The sequence below is a fragment of the Tyto alba genome, unplaced genomic scaffold (genome assembly GCF_018691265.1).
Source record: "Tyto alba isolate M040663 unplaced genomic scaffold, T.alba_DEE_v4.0 Super-Scaffold_40, whole genome shotgun sequence".
In the NCBI taxonomy this organism is placed as follows: Eukaryota; Metazoa; Chordata; class Aves; order Strigiformes; family Tytonidae; genus Tyto; species Tyto alba.
The window spans coordinates 48,864,163-48,877,445 of record NW_024881316.1 but is presented as its reverse complement, the minus strand read 5'-3'; the positions used below and the strand labels follow the sequence as shown (position 1 = coordinate 48,877,445).

The window sequence follows — 13,283 nt, the reverse complement described above, 5'->3', positions numbered from 1 at the left end:
TTTGCTCACATGCTATAATAATCAGTTCCATTCACGCTTGCATGACACTTGTCACTGGGAATCTCAAAACACTTTGCAAACATTAATTAAATCCCTGTATACCCTCCATGGTGGATAGGAGCTCCATTTTACAGAAGCATAGGGAGCTGAAGGGGGAAACTCAGAGCACAGGTGGGGCACAGTTGGAAAGGGGATTCAGATCTGTCCCCCTGTTCCAGCTCACAGACAACACTGGTTCGTACCAGCCTCAAGACAAGAGTTTATGATACACAGACTTATGTTACTAAGCAGCTGCAGGGCTACGCCTGGCTATCCCCACTAGCATAGCATTTCTTTGCTCTGCCTTCCCCTCGTATTTGGCCAAGGTGTTCATTTTATGAAAGCTGGCAGACCTGCCATCTGAGTGAGGTCCCCAACAACACACCATACCATGGCAGTGCTCTGTGGTATATAGAGGGCCTGTAAGTGGGACAGGACTCCGTCTACCCACGCTTCTGCGTTCCTCCTACCTCGACTGCTACCCCATTACAACAGCTACTTAATAGTAGCAAGGAGGAACTATCAATGTTAGGGTACTTCCCAAGCAGTATGACACAGAAAAAGGTATTTTAAATATTGCTCCAACAAAGAGTCCAGCCTTCTATAGCAGTTGAATCAGAACAAAGATTACCTCTCTGTGTTCGCCCCTGGAATAGTCAACTGCACACAAAGTGCTAGACAGCACTTTTTCTAAAATACGACCACCAGGAAAGTGACATTAAATGAGCTCCAAGATATATGATCCTCCTGTAAACCATGCATACAAAACACATGCAGTAGTGTGACTAGAATAATGGCTCCGGTCCTCTCTCTTCACATCACTGTGAGCTTCAGGAGTGGTTCTCGTCAGGCCAGTGGACTTCAAAATTAAAAAATCCCACGATTCTGATCAGAGTATACATCAATCAGCACAAATCGTGATCAACTTTATTGTCTTTAGCTTTGTTTTACATCTGTGTTTTACTTGCCTTCTTCAGAAGAGTTATAGTGATGAGAAAGGACTGCTCCTAAGATCAGCAGGAGTACAACATGTAGCTAAATATATGTCAATTTGGATTTTTAATTTCTTCGCTTTTGAGATATTGCAAAATATCAAGACTACTTTTATAATGTATGAAATAATTAATTTTTAGTAAACTTTTAAATCAAGCCATGTTAAGAAAATGGGAGATCAATTAAAAATGCACAAAGCAGCTTTTAAAAATAACTTTCTAATCAACCGGCCCTATCTTTAAAATGTGCCAAAACTGAAACTGCCGCCTCCATAAAACATGCAGTGCACCTAAAGCTGGTTTTATTTCCAAGGAAAGCATTATCTGCAATTAATAAACTGTATGGATAATTTTTAGATTACTTAGGCTTTCCAAATTTTAGATGCAAAAGACCTCAATTTTGAGCAGCTTGTTTTTACATATAGATGGAATAACAGAAACGGAGCTTCCAACTAACCTGTTTTATTAAGATTTCAATGCGCTTCTAAGATTTGAAAAGCCAAAAAAACCCACCTCTGCTGTTCAAGTGTGAAAGAGGCTGCAGCCCTGAGAAGAGAGGTAGCACTGCTCTGTGGTTGGCCACCAGCGATCTCCAACAGTTGTGTCTTGACTTTCTTAGCATTTCAGCAAACATTAATGTAAATATAATTTAAATTAAAATTATTCCAATATAATTAAATTTAAATAGCTTGCTAACTTTGACAACTTTTTATGATGTTAATACAAAAATCTGCTGGTTTTATCTACCATCATGGAGCTAAACTGTGTGAGGGGAGACCGGGGGTGACTTTTGTGACAAGTTTTTTTCCAGGAATCAAACTTGTGTGGTTCTTTGGAAGATCAACAATGTGCAAATCATTAAAGAAAGAACTCACCCAAGGAGTCATAGTTGTGAGCCTCTTAGGCTTTGTTTTCTGCTTAATGGTAGCAGCAATCTCAAATGGTGGCAGCTGAACCAATATTACAGTGAATTCTGAACTTCGGCTAGTGTTTTAGGACAGTCACCTTTCCCTGGGGGCTTGCTCCTTACCTCTGTACCTCCTTGTTCTTCCACATGGAGGCAGACTGAGCCTTTGGCACACGTTCAATGGAGTTCACCAGTTCTTCCATGAGAAGTCTGAAAAGACATAACTAAATTAGCATTGCAGCCTTCCACACGCGAGAGAACTTTGTCCCAAATGTTCCCAAAATATCACACAAATTGTAACACTATGAGGCAGTTTTAAAGAGAGGTTCTTCATAGAATCACAGACTGGTTTGGGTTGGAGGGCACGTTAAAGATCATCTAGTTCCAAACCCCCTGCCCCAGGCAGGGCCCCCTTCCCCCAGCCCAGGGGGCTCCCAGCCCCGTCCAACCTGGCCTTGAACCCTTCCAGGGAGGGGGCAGCCACAGCTGCTCTGGGCACCCTGGGCCAGCGCCTCACCCCCCGCACAGGGAACAATTTCTGCCTTACATCTCATCTAAATGTGTTTCCCCACTGAGTGCATCAAGCTCAAGTTAGTCCAATTCTGTCCGTCTGGTTGCGACAGCAGAGGATCTGGCCCACTGGGTTACGGGTTATTTGCAAAGTGGCAGAGCAAGGGGAACTCCCAAATCTCTTTCCTGCTGTGCAAAATAATTTCTTCATTACTGACTGCTTGTCACATGGAATGAGACAAAATATATGAAGAAAACTTGTTAGCTGATGCCTGTTTATCACTTAGAGGAGCCAAGCACATTGTCAGAATGATCCCTCCTCATCTACAAATGCACAGTACAGCATTCAAGTTAGAAACATATGTCAGGTATTAAAAACTGGCACTGCAGATTTCACTGCCCAAATTAAACAGCATTTGCAATTGTATGCATGCTTCCCCTTGAAGGTAGGAAGTGACTGATTTAACTGCAGAATGGCATCTGGAACTACTTGGGGTGGGGAGAAGCACACCAGTACACTCTCCAGCACGGATATGCTTGTTACCTTCAGCTATGGGCCAGCAGTACCCCATAGGTCTACTACTAGTTCATATTTATACAATTCCTTTCTCCTACAAGGGCCTTCAGTTTCTGTTTGTTTTTACACAAAGGGAGAATTACTGTGGCGTGGAAAGTTTGCACAGGACCTTTAGCAGACAGAGATTCCTGCCCTAAAGTGCTTACAGAGTAGTTCTGATACCATGGCCTAATCTGGTTTCTAATTATTCAACATGGCAGCTGTTCTGCATGAGAGATGCATACAGCACAAGTCCAGTTAGACTTCATTGAGGGCCAAACCTGCAGCCTTTGGTACTGGACCTATCCAATCAACAGGCAGCTTTGTAAGAAAAGACTGCCAAATCTGATGACCAAGTATTAAGATTTTGACTGCATTGTCAGGTCTTACATTTTCTGCTTCAGCTTCCTATGTCTGTTTTTCTTAGTGCTTCTCTTTGGAGTTCAGAGCTTACGTATCTCAACTATCATTTGAGATGCTGCCAGCTTAAATTCCCTTCCATAGTGTGGAGGAAAGTGTGATTATATGAATTTCAAATGCTGAAAAACTACAAGGCAATAATCTTAAAGTCATTTATTGTTAAAAAAAGATTGCTGATTCCTCTTTGTTTAAGGGGAACAGAGAGGAACCGGAGAGATCTTTGATTCATAGGTTTTGAAGGTTTGAAGTTGGCTATATGGTAATTGTTGCTCAAGGTGTCTCAGTCCACTCAAGATCTACTCTCCCACATCTACTGTCTGGACTCAGCACAAAGCACCTGCAGTAAATGCTGAAGACAGATGGTTCCAGAGGTTGGGAAACATTGAGTTAACACATTTGCAGCACTAAGGACTTGGCTGGCATTCAGCTACTGCTTAAGAGCCTCTTCGGAACATTAGACACCACTCCTCTACCCATATTGTCCTTTACACCTTTTCCTTAGCAGTGATGAAAGAGGAGTAGAGAGTATTAAGGGGCTTTTTACCTGCCAATCTGAACAGTGGGCTCAGTGGCATACACTGTTCCAGTGAATCCTGTGTACTCTGTGATATAGGGCAATGCCATCATGCAGTGATAGTTTGAGATCAAGATTACATCTACCGTGGAGAGGTCAAGCAGCTCAGTCTGAAAACAGAGGAAAGAGATAAGCAACATGTAACCCTTTCATGCAGTTTAAGCAATGGCAGAAAAACTTCTTGTTCTTTTTCTTATTTAAACTTTATATTGCAGGAATATAACTGATTTAAAAAAAAAAAAAAGGCAGAGGGGCATATCTTAGCTGTGGCAAAGATGAATGTTTCCTTTAAATTAACAAGATTTATTTTAAAAGCCCCCTAAAATTATTCCCTTCTCAAATCTGAAAAGGAAACCATGTCTTGGGTTTGTCTGTCTTTCAAGCAATGAAATGGCTGCCGCTACGAGAAGCGTGGTGATTACACTTTTATCAAAGAACTCATGTGTGTGCTTCCTTAAGGAGAAACACTGGGCAGACACCAAAACTTCTGCAGTAGCAATTCAGCAGGGTGTCTCATATTTTTTATGTGGCACATAGCACTGTACCCTAGGAGAGCGAAAGAGATGAATGTAGACTGTATTTATTCATATGCTTAAAATAATTCTCATATTTTCCCAAACTAAATGCTTGGCATCTTTATCATTCACATTTTCTACAGCAGGAGATGAAGCTCATTCATAGGATACAACAAAACAGACGGGTGGGTCCAGTGTATTTTGATGTGACAGTTCAGACAGCCCTTCAGAGAGTGAAAGAAGATTTCACACATTGTTAAAGGAATTTTAATTAGAAATATTTACTGGTAATGCTTTAACACAAATGGTGTCAAGTCAGAAATTTACAAGATATATGACCTCTAACTCAGTTATTATAGAGCAGCTAATGGAATTCAACACTCATCAAGCACATATTATCTGATTACAAGGCTCGGTCCAGCAATTTGAATAAAAAAGGCAAGAAAGTAGGTCACTCGGCTTTTCAGAGGGCTGACACAGTGCTCTGGTGACAAGCTGCTTAACTCATAGCTAAGCGTTCATGGTTTCAATCCATGATCACAGCTAACGTTGGAGGCATGATCTACAAGCTGAGTACAGCAGGTGAAACACCATCCTCAGATTCATGACAGGGCTCCCTTTTATCTTACTAGGCTTACCAGGCAGAAATACACTCACTGTGTGGTACCAAAGAGTCTGGTGCTGCCTGCTCCTACCCAGCTGGCCCTTCGTGGCTTGGTTTTCAGCTGTGTCCAGACCATACAGAGTCAAAAGGGGAGTCCCTCAGCCCTGAGCTGAATCCCAGCCCAGTGAGCCATCAGGAGAGAGGCTACCACTTTCCAGGCTTAAGCATCCCACCTCTCAGCACCCTAGAAGCATTTACTAATAAGATAAAAAGGGTGTCAAAACCAAAACAAAGTAAAATCTTCTCTGGGACCTGCTGCAATCTCACTAAAAGTGTCTATGAACTGAAGAGGTTTAAAAATGTTTCTTGAATGTGAAGTGAGAAAGACCAGAAGGTTGCCAAGCAAAGAGAGGGCTGCACCCTGCACTCTGACATGTGGAAGTGTACTCTGCTGCTGAGACAGCCTCTTATCACCTTGTGGCTTCTGGATTACATTCAAAACTTGGCTTTCTTTGGCAATGGTGTTCCTGGAAGTGATACTGTGATTCTCAAGCTAACTGCTTTTGCAGACAAGTTTCTTCAAAAGAAGTGGCATAGAAGGAGACAAAGAAAAAGACAAAGCCTCTTTCACACAGGCTCCTTCATATACTGCGCTGCCAAACACCAGCAACATTTCTACTCTGCTGATGCATTCGGCTGGCCGTGACATCTGAACCCTCCTCCAGACGGGAGCCTGTGAAGCTAGAGATGTGAGCTGTGTATCACTAGAGGATCTGCTCCTAGCGCTCGCAGGGAAGACCTGGCATCTGTTGGGAACCTTGGGAACTGAAGCATTTGAGAGGCCATTTGTGAAGTCCCTACAATGGTGACATGTGCTGCTGGTTGCTGTCTTCTAGTTGTAACACAGACTGCTGGAAAACAGTTAGATTCAGTGATGACACTGGTATAACGAAGAAGCAACTCTCCATCAGTCGTATTTAGAGCTACACATGTGGGTAATTTCCAGCCCAACAAAGAAACCAGAAAGCCTAGATGAAGCATCCTAAACCCCAGCAGATTATTTTTCCTGTGCATGGCCTCAATTCTGAAGGGAATCCAGAATGTAAATTCTGTCCTTCCCAAGATTTGGGGATAATGGTACTTTCTAGACATACAGACACTTCCTACACATCTCCCTTCCACAGGACAGTAACCAGAAAGCTCAGAAGAACTCAAAATTATTATGGGCTTTGTGGTTTTGTGTGTGATTGGATTATATCCATTCCAGTTGGGGAAAACATGCAATTGGACATAGATCTATTGATATCACTTTGCCAAAACTAGCACCAGAGCTGTCAACTTGCTTCAAATAATCAAAATGACAATAGTCAGAAGCTGCAAGAGGTGAGTTTCATGGAATCAACAGACAGAAGCGTTATTGCCAGAACCCCAGAAAGCTAACAACCACCTTCCAGGAGTGTTTTGCACTTCTTGTCTACAAGGTCAGGCAGAAAGGAAAAAGAAAAAATCGCTGCCCCAAAGCAATCATCTCTGTCATTGAAAGACAGAGAAAACATCCCAACATGAAATGAAAGAATTGATGTTATCACAGTCCAAACACAGCTGAGGAAAGAAAATACTATTCCCAGACTATTCCCCACCATTCATCCCCACTACTGTCTGCTCAGCTTTTTACTTCTTCAGCATTCCTACATACACTGTTAATCTAATCAGTCAGGTAAGCTCAGTTAATTCAAACTTTTTCCATAGTCTTGCTTTCTTTTTTCCTTTTTTTTTTTTTTTTTAATAACCCAGGTATTTTCAAAAAAACCCCAAACCAAAACAAAACAACAAAAACAAACAGCTTGAGAAGCAGCCACTTGCAGTTATGTCAGGGGATATGAAAGTACAGTTCTCCCCTCAAAGAGGCAGTGATGAATAGCTAAGAAGACAGCAAAACTTTTTAACCTAAATTTGCTGCCGGCAGCCCAGCAGAATCACACAGTGGCTTAACCACACAGTCAGCTCCCCAGGGGAGCTCCACTGAGCAGGTCATGCATCTGTGGTTAGAGACAAGCAGCTTTCCTTGTCTTCGTTCACTGCCCTTATCTAGATCAGCACATGTATCCTGTCATAATCAAGTCCAGCTCAGTCATATTGTCTTTGCAAGGCCCATAAAAAGGCACAGTTAAGTCTTATTCTTCTGTGAGATATTGATCTCCTCGGAGACCTCCCAGATCTCCCCAAACCATTGTTGAAAAGGGCTATTTCCATCCTTTTCCCAGTGCCATAGATACTAGAGGCAACTTAACAACATAGAGGTTTTAGTAGTATTATTTACTGAGTACTAATAAATTAGCATGAATCTGATTATAATTTAGCAAGTTTCTCCCACATAATTGAATAGAGGTCATATTTTTCAGAAAGGCTTTGAACAAACTCACCTCTGGTAAACAGAACTCAGGCACAGAGTCTACAAACACATGGCCAGAGCACTCCTTTAGTTCCTGTAAAAGCACATCAACAGAGAAAACACAAAAATACAGTGCAATGTTACTCTGATGCAGCAGATTTTGCACTTTCAAAACCTTTATATTTCCAGCCGATTACTACATTATGTTTATCCCCCTTCTAAGACACAATTTACTGTAGGCACATCTGCTGCAATTGCTTTCATGTGAGACGAGGCTGCTTGGTACTTTGAGGGATCAGACCTCCACTTGGAGGAAGAGAGACAGCACTCTGGTTGGTAAGGCCAGGCCCTGGTAACCACTGGACAGTTCTGCTGGGGCCATGAAGGACATGGTGTTCTGTGAAGCTGCATTTTCTCTGCTCTTCCAACTGCAGATGTGTTGGCTGGGAAATCTGTGACAATGCAAGTTGACTTTGTCTATCAGAATCAGAAGTAAAGTAGGAACTGAAAAGTGGGTCAGGAAGACCACTCTTCTTGCTGTGCTTGGTGCACAGCACCTTTGTAGCACCCTGGCTAGCTTACAAGTTTGGAATTTAGTTTTGCTTCCAAATAGCATCAAACCTTTTCTGTCTTATTAGGAGCAGAATACAGTCTCCTAACATGATGAAACATGTTTTGAGGCTCTAAGCTCCACGTGGCACTTTTTGTTAGATTTCTCTCTGCTGGTTCTCTAGTCCTCTATTTGCTTCCTCTTTTTTCAAGGCTGACATCAGAAATCTTTGTCACATAAAAAGTCACATTCTTCAGGACTATGTATGCAACAAAAATGTTCCCGACTCTAGACCTAACACACTTCGTAGGCTACCTATCACCCACTCTGTCTTCTTTTGTGGATGCTCCTCTTGCTTGTCCCAAAGCGAGTGGTCTCAGCCAGCTTCAGACTGACAGAATTAAAGATTGAATCCAATTCTTAATAATTACAGTGCACCTGCCAACTAATAACGAATGAGCAATTACATCTAGTGGCAGAAGTCTCCTAACCTCATCTCAAGGGAGTTCAAAATGATTAAAACTAGATAGCAGCAAATTTCAATGCCTCTCTAGGACTTAAGTTTTATAACTGTCATCCAGAGAGTGCTATAACAGGAATGTCCACCCGACATGATAAAACATCCCCCTTTGACTCCTTCCTTTGCCTTTTTCCAGCATAGGTCAAAGAATTTACCATTCCAAGCAGTTACAATGGTCAAGGTGAAGGTAAGAGATGCTGCCTTTGAATTTTTAACACGATTTCCATTGATGCTGTGTGAGTTTGAAGATTTCTCCTGAGCACGCACTGCTGCAGCAGTACCACAGAAATTTAAGCACATCACATATAAAAATATACTGACAGACTGTCCATTCTTTGGACAGAAAGGAGCCCAAAGCTCTCAGCCAAGGCTGGGGTTCAGGAGAAATAAATTCCAGGGAATTCAAACTGGGCAATTCCATTCCTGTCACTGAGCCTCTGTAGCTCTGTGATTGCCAGTTAGCATGTGCTCTGAATAGAGTTGTTACTATTTTACTAACAGAAATGCTGCCTATACAGTTTCTTTTGTCTCCAATGAGAAGAAAAATCAGGTCTTTAATCTATGATCTTCAGCTCCCTTGCCTGTAAAAATCAGATCAATCCACTTTGTCCACCTCAAAGTCCCCTACAAAAGCAACTATTATTACTGTTTTCCTTTAATGTTCACATAGTCAGAGAACAGTCTATTAAAACAGTATTTTCTCTACTGATACCTATCGCTGAACACATTTGAAATGTATCTGCCTATTTTACTAACATCTGACATATTTTTGTGTTCATTGTTCCCCTATGACAGATCAAGCTGGACGCTGCAGTGCCTAGTTTTGGTTGAAGCCCCAGATAAATTCTACCTACAAAACTAATGTAATGAAAAGGGGGGGAAAAAGAAAAAAACCTGTGTCTCTCATGTAGCTGAGTAAGTCCTGTGTCTTAGAATTAGGAGACTGGAGATAATATCCTCCCTGCTATGTCCAGCAGCAGAACACATGTTGATTTCAGAGGCCAAAGACACGTTTTTCCTCTGTAAGAGACCTCCCATGGGCAAACCATTCACTTTCTCATAGTTCTCCTGCCTAAAAAAAGGGTATGATACCAACCTCATTTATAAGCATGCTATGAAACTTTAGTGTCAGAAAAGTCAGATTGTTGAATAAAAGGCACCCTAAGAAGGCAGAGCACTATTACTTGTAGAGCTCCATGAAATAAGAAAATATTCATATAGATGATTTCTGCATTTTAAGAGGATTTTTAAAAAAGCTAGGCTACCTCTGAAGACTGAAAGCCTTAGAGTTGCTATTAGCATTTTGTTTCAAAATGTTCTGCTCTACAAGGACATCATGGCTGGTAAGAGTACACATAGAAACCTCTGCGATGAGTCAGCATGGAAGTATTGTTCCTGCAGTGCAAGCTCCTAACCTGTCAGGTAGCTTTTTTCATGGCAAGAAAATTCTAACCAGCAGTATAGTACCTTGTCCAGAAACGTGCTTCCATCTTTCAAAACCCAACCAGGAAGTTTGGACAGCCTGGGGCTGCAAAAAGAGAGAAAAAAAAATTATTGCAATATGAATTATATCATTATCAGTCACTAAGCATAGACGTTCTGTTTGGTGTCACACAGGAAAGGAACACCGTTTCTGTCTCAGGGAACTAACAATCTCAATAAAATAGACAGACAGTTTCACTGTGTTTAAGTGTTCAATGAAATGACTTTTACAAATCATGATTATGACACTTATAAGTAAAAAGAATAAGAGGACGATGCATGCAGGGAGTTTGATTTTAGTCATTTATGGTGAGAATTTCAAAAAGGCTCAGTGCTGCTTATGTTGCCCTGTGGTAAAACTGGCTGTATAAACAGAAGAAGTTAGGGCAGCAACAAACTCTATGCCTGAAACAATAAAAAAGCACCGTAAAACTGTGCTGGGACAGAAGACAACAAATACTCCCATTGGCGATGGCAGGGAGAGATCAATGCTCTGGACTAAGTCATTTATAGACACAGAGGTTGCAATTTTATATCCACATAAACCATGGTTTCATGCTTAGGTCTCACCCCGAAGACCCACACCAACAGCTGTACAGTGCATTTACCTGTGCTGGAAGGACAAAGGCGAAAGGAGGTTTTGCTGTGAACTGCGTGTTTTAAGCTGGCAAGTCCGGTACCAGTCAGCAATGGCAGGACCCCTTTTTTAATTGTTTCAAATGCTAATAAAGAAACTTCAAGGTGGATGTTGTCATCCTGAGTTTAAAGTAGAAATTGCTGCAGCATTTCTTGCTACCATAACTGAAGAGACTTACTCAAATTTCAGAGTGACATTTGATTTTTGTGTGAGCCTACAACTTAGCTCTAAAACTAACCTGCCCAGATTCAAGCACATCTACAGAAATCCAAAAAAGAAAAGAAAAAAGTTGAGGAAACAAGAGAATTGAACCCACCTGGAACCAAGCCCTGCAACAACCTCAGATTTGGAGACAGAACTCAAGAACCTGGTTGCAATGAAGTGTGCAAGTGTTGTGCACTAAGACGTGCTTATATGCTATAAGGGCTTTGAAATTTAAGATCTTGAAAATAGGAAGTGATTCAAGGGCTCAGAGGATTGCTGTGTTCAGACTCACATCAATATATAAGAACAAATCCTAACTGGCACTCCAGAAAGTCACAAGGAAGGAAAATGGGGAAATCTTAAGACTCAAGGAGTGAAGACAGAAGGTAAGAGGTGAGAGCAGAAGGATATGTCACTGAGAAGCTCTGTCAGAGAAGCGCAACCCCCTTTTGAGGATAAAGAGTAAATCTGAAGAAGTCAGATCGTAGAAAACATGGTGGCTCAATGTACTCCCCACCGACAAATTCAAAAGCACAATTTAAGAGCAGTATTTTGTAGACTGAGGGGGCTGAGTAGAATTGGTGCAGAAAGACTACAAGATCTATGGAAAAAGCAAGAACAAACCACTCTGATATGCAACAACTTTGACAGGTAAGGGAGGAGAAGACGGAAACCTTGGCTGGAAGGGACATCTGGAGGTCTGTACTCCAATGTCTCAAAGCCAGCACTAGATTGGGTCATCCCCGGCTTTGTCCATCTGTGTCTTGCAAATCCCTGGAGCATGAGATTCTAGAGCCTCTCTTGGGATGGGTGAACGTGCTAAGGAAAACTTCATCACTGGGAGGCCAATGTCCAACCTGAGCCTCCCAAGACACAATGTGTGGCCACTAGCCCCTTATACTGCCTGCCATTGTTGAGAAGAGTTTGGTTCTGGTGTAGCTTCCTTTCAAGCAGACATAAGTGGCTGTTAGCTCCCCATCTAGCCGCATCTCCACCAGACTGAACAAGCTTAGCTCCCTCAACCTCTCTGTGTTGTCATGGGCTCTGGACCCTGACCATCTTGGAGCCCCCTGAACACTCTCCAGTTTCTCAGCATCCCTCTTCAATTGGAATCCAAATCTGGATTTGTTTGTGGTTTCACCAGCACAAGGCAGAGAGGAATAAATGTTCCTTGATCTGCTGGCCCTACTCCCCCTAATTTAGCCTAGTACATTGTTTGCCTTATTCATGATGAAAGAGCACTCGCACCAAACCTGGCATCCACTGAAGAGTACACAGTCTTGTCAAGAGAGGCAAAATTCGCAGATAGGTCTTGTGTGTGGGTGAAAGTGGGATAAGCAACACAGGACAGAAAGGACTCTTTACCTTGACGCCAAGAAGAAACACAGTTCCTGCCGACATAGTTTTGACATTGTAACAGAGTGATTGATTAATCCAAAATAGCTAGAACTGTCCCATAAATAATGTGAGCAATTGTGTCATGGCTAGACAGGAAAGGTTAAGAGCTTCCCACATGTTCAGTTTACCGTTTTGCATTTGACTTTGGTACAGGGGAGAAAATTTCAGTTGACAAACCTCCTTCAAAGTACATGAACTGGCATAAAGTGTTTGGCAACTGCAGGTACTTTGCACATGCTCCATGGGCTGGTGAGAACAAGGACTGCCATTTCCAGGACAAGGTGGAATCTAAATACCTTTTGACAGGCATTTTTTAAAGAGCAAAGAACCCTAAAAAATGTCCAGTCCCTTTAATGACACAAACACTACAGCACTTTCCTCTCTTACAGATTAAAGCACGGGCTCTCAAAATGTTTGCTCAAGGAGGGTCCCATGCCAGGTACAACACAGGATTTAGCTGCATAGCAAAGACCCTCTGTCATATCACACCTTTACGCTCTACAGAGGTAAAAATTAGGGCACCTTTGCAGACCACATACTGAGAGTTGCAGAACCCAAGTGGTTCATGGATTATACTTTGGGGACCTCTGGTTTAAAGAGAGCAGAGAGAAGTAGATCTCCTCTCCAGTAAAGACTTCACATGGGTCCCTCAGACTAGCTGCAAGAAGCAGCACATCTGGTTCTGAGAGAACATGCATCTGACAATAACCTGAGATCTGACGGACCTATGTTCAAATTCACGTGCTGCTGATACATGCTTCATGCAAGACCTCAGTCAGTCAGTCCTTCTTGTCCTCTCACCTGGACAATGATGATAATGTCAGCTCTCTACCACCTGGCTGTGTTATGTTGATAATACACATTTGAATTTCAGAGGTATTTAGACATCATGGTACTGGAGACCTAATATATAATGGTACAGGTATGAATGCTATAGAGAGAGAAGGACTTTTTAGTGGCAGTCACATTCCTCCTCAAGTTTC

At 42.1% G+C, this 13,283-nt stretch overlaps 1 protein-coding gene across 2 annotated transcripts in view; it reads right to left on the bottom strand.

Annotated features, from left to right (window-relative positions):
• INTS9 (integrator complex subunit 9) overlaps positions 1–13,283 on the bottom strand; it is a 72,216-nt gene that overhangs the window by 53,103 nt on the left and 5,830 nt on the right. For both annotated transcript variants that reach the window (XM_032985045.2, XM_032985047.2), the window contains exons 3-6: positions 10,047–10,107; positions 7,541–7,603; positions 3,969–4,108; positions 2,062–2,148 (exon numbers count right to left, since the gene is read on the bottom strand). In XM_032985045.2, the coding sequence (XP_032840936.1) occupies positions 2,062–2,148; positions 3,969–4,108; positions 7,541–7,603; positions 10,047–10,107 (351 nt within the window). The remainder of the gene's footprint in view (positions 1–2,061; positions 2,149–3,968; positions 4,109–7,540; positions 7,604–10,046; positions 10,108–13,283) is intronic.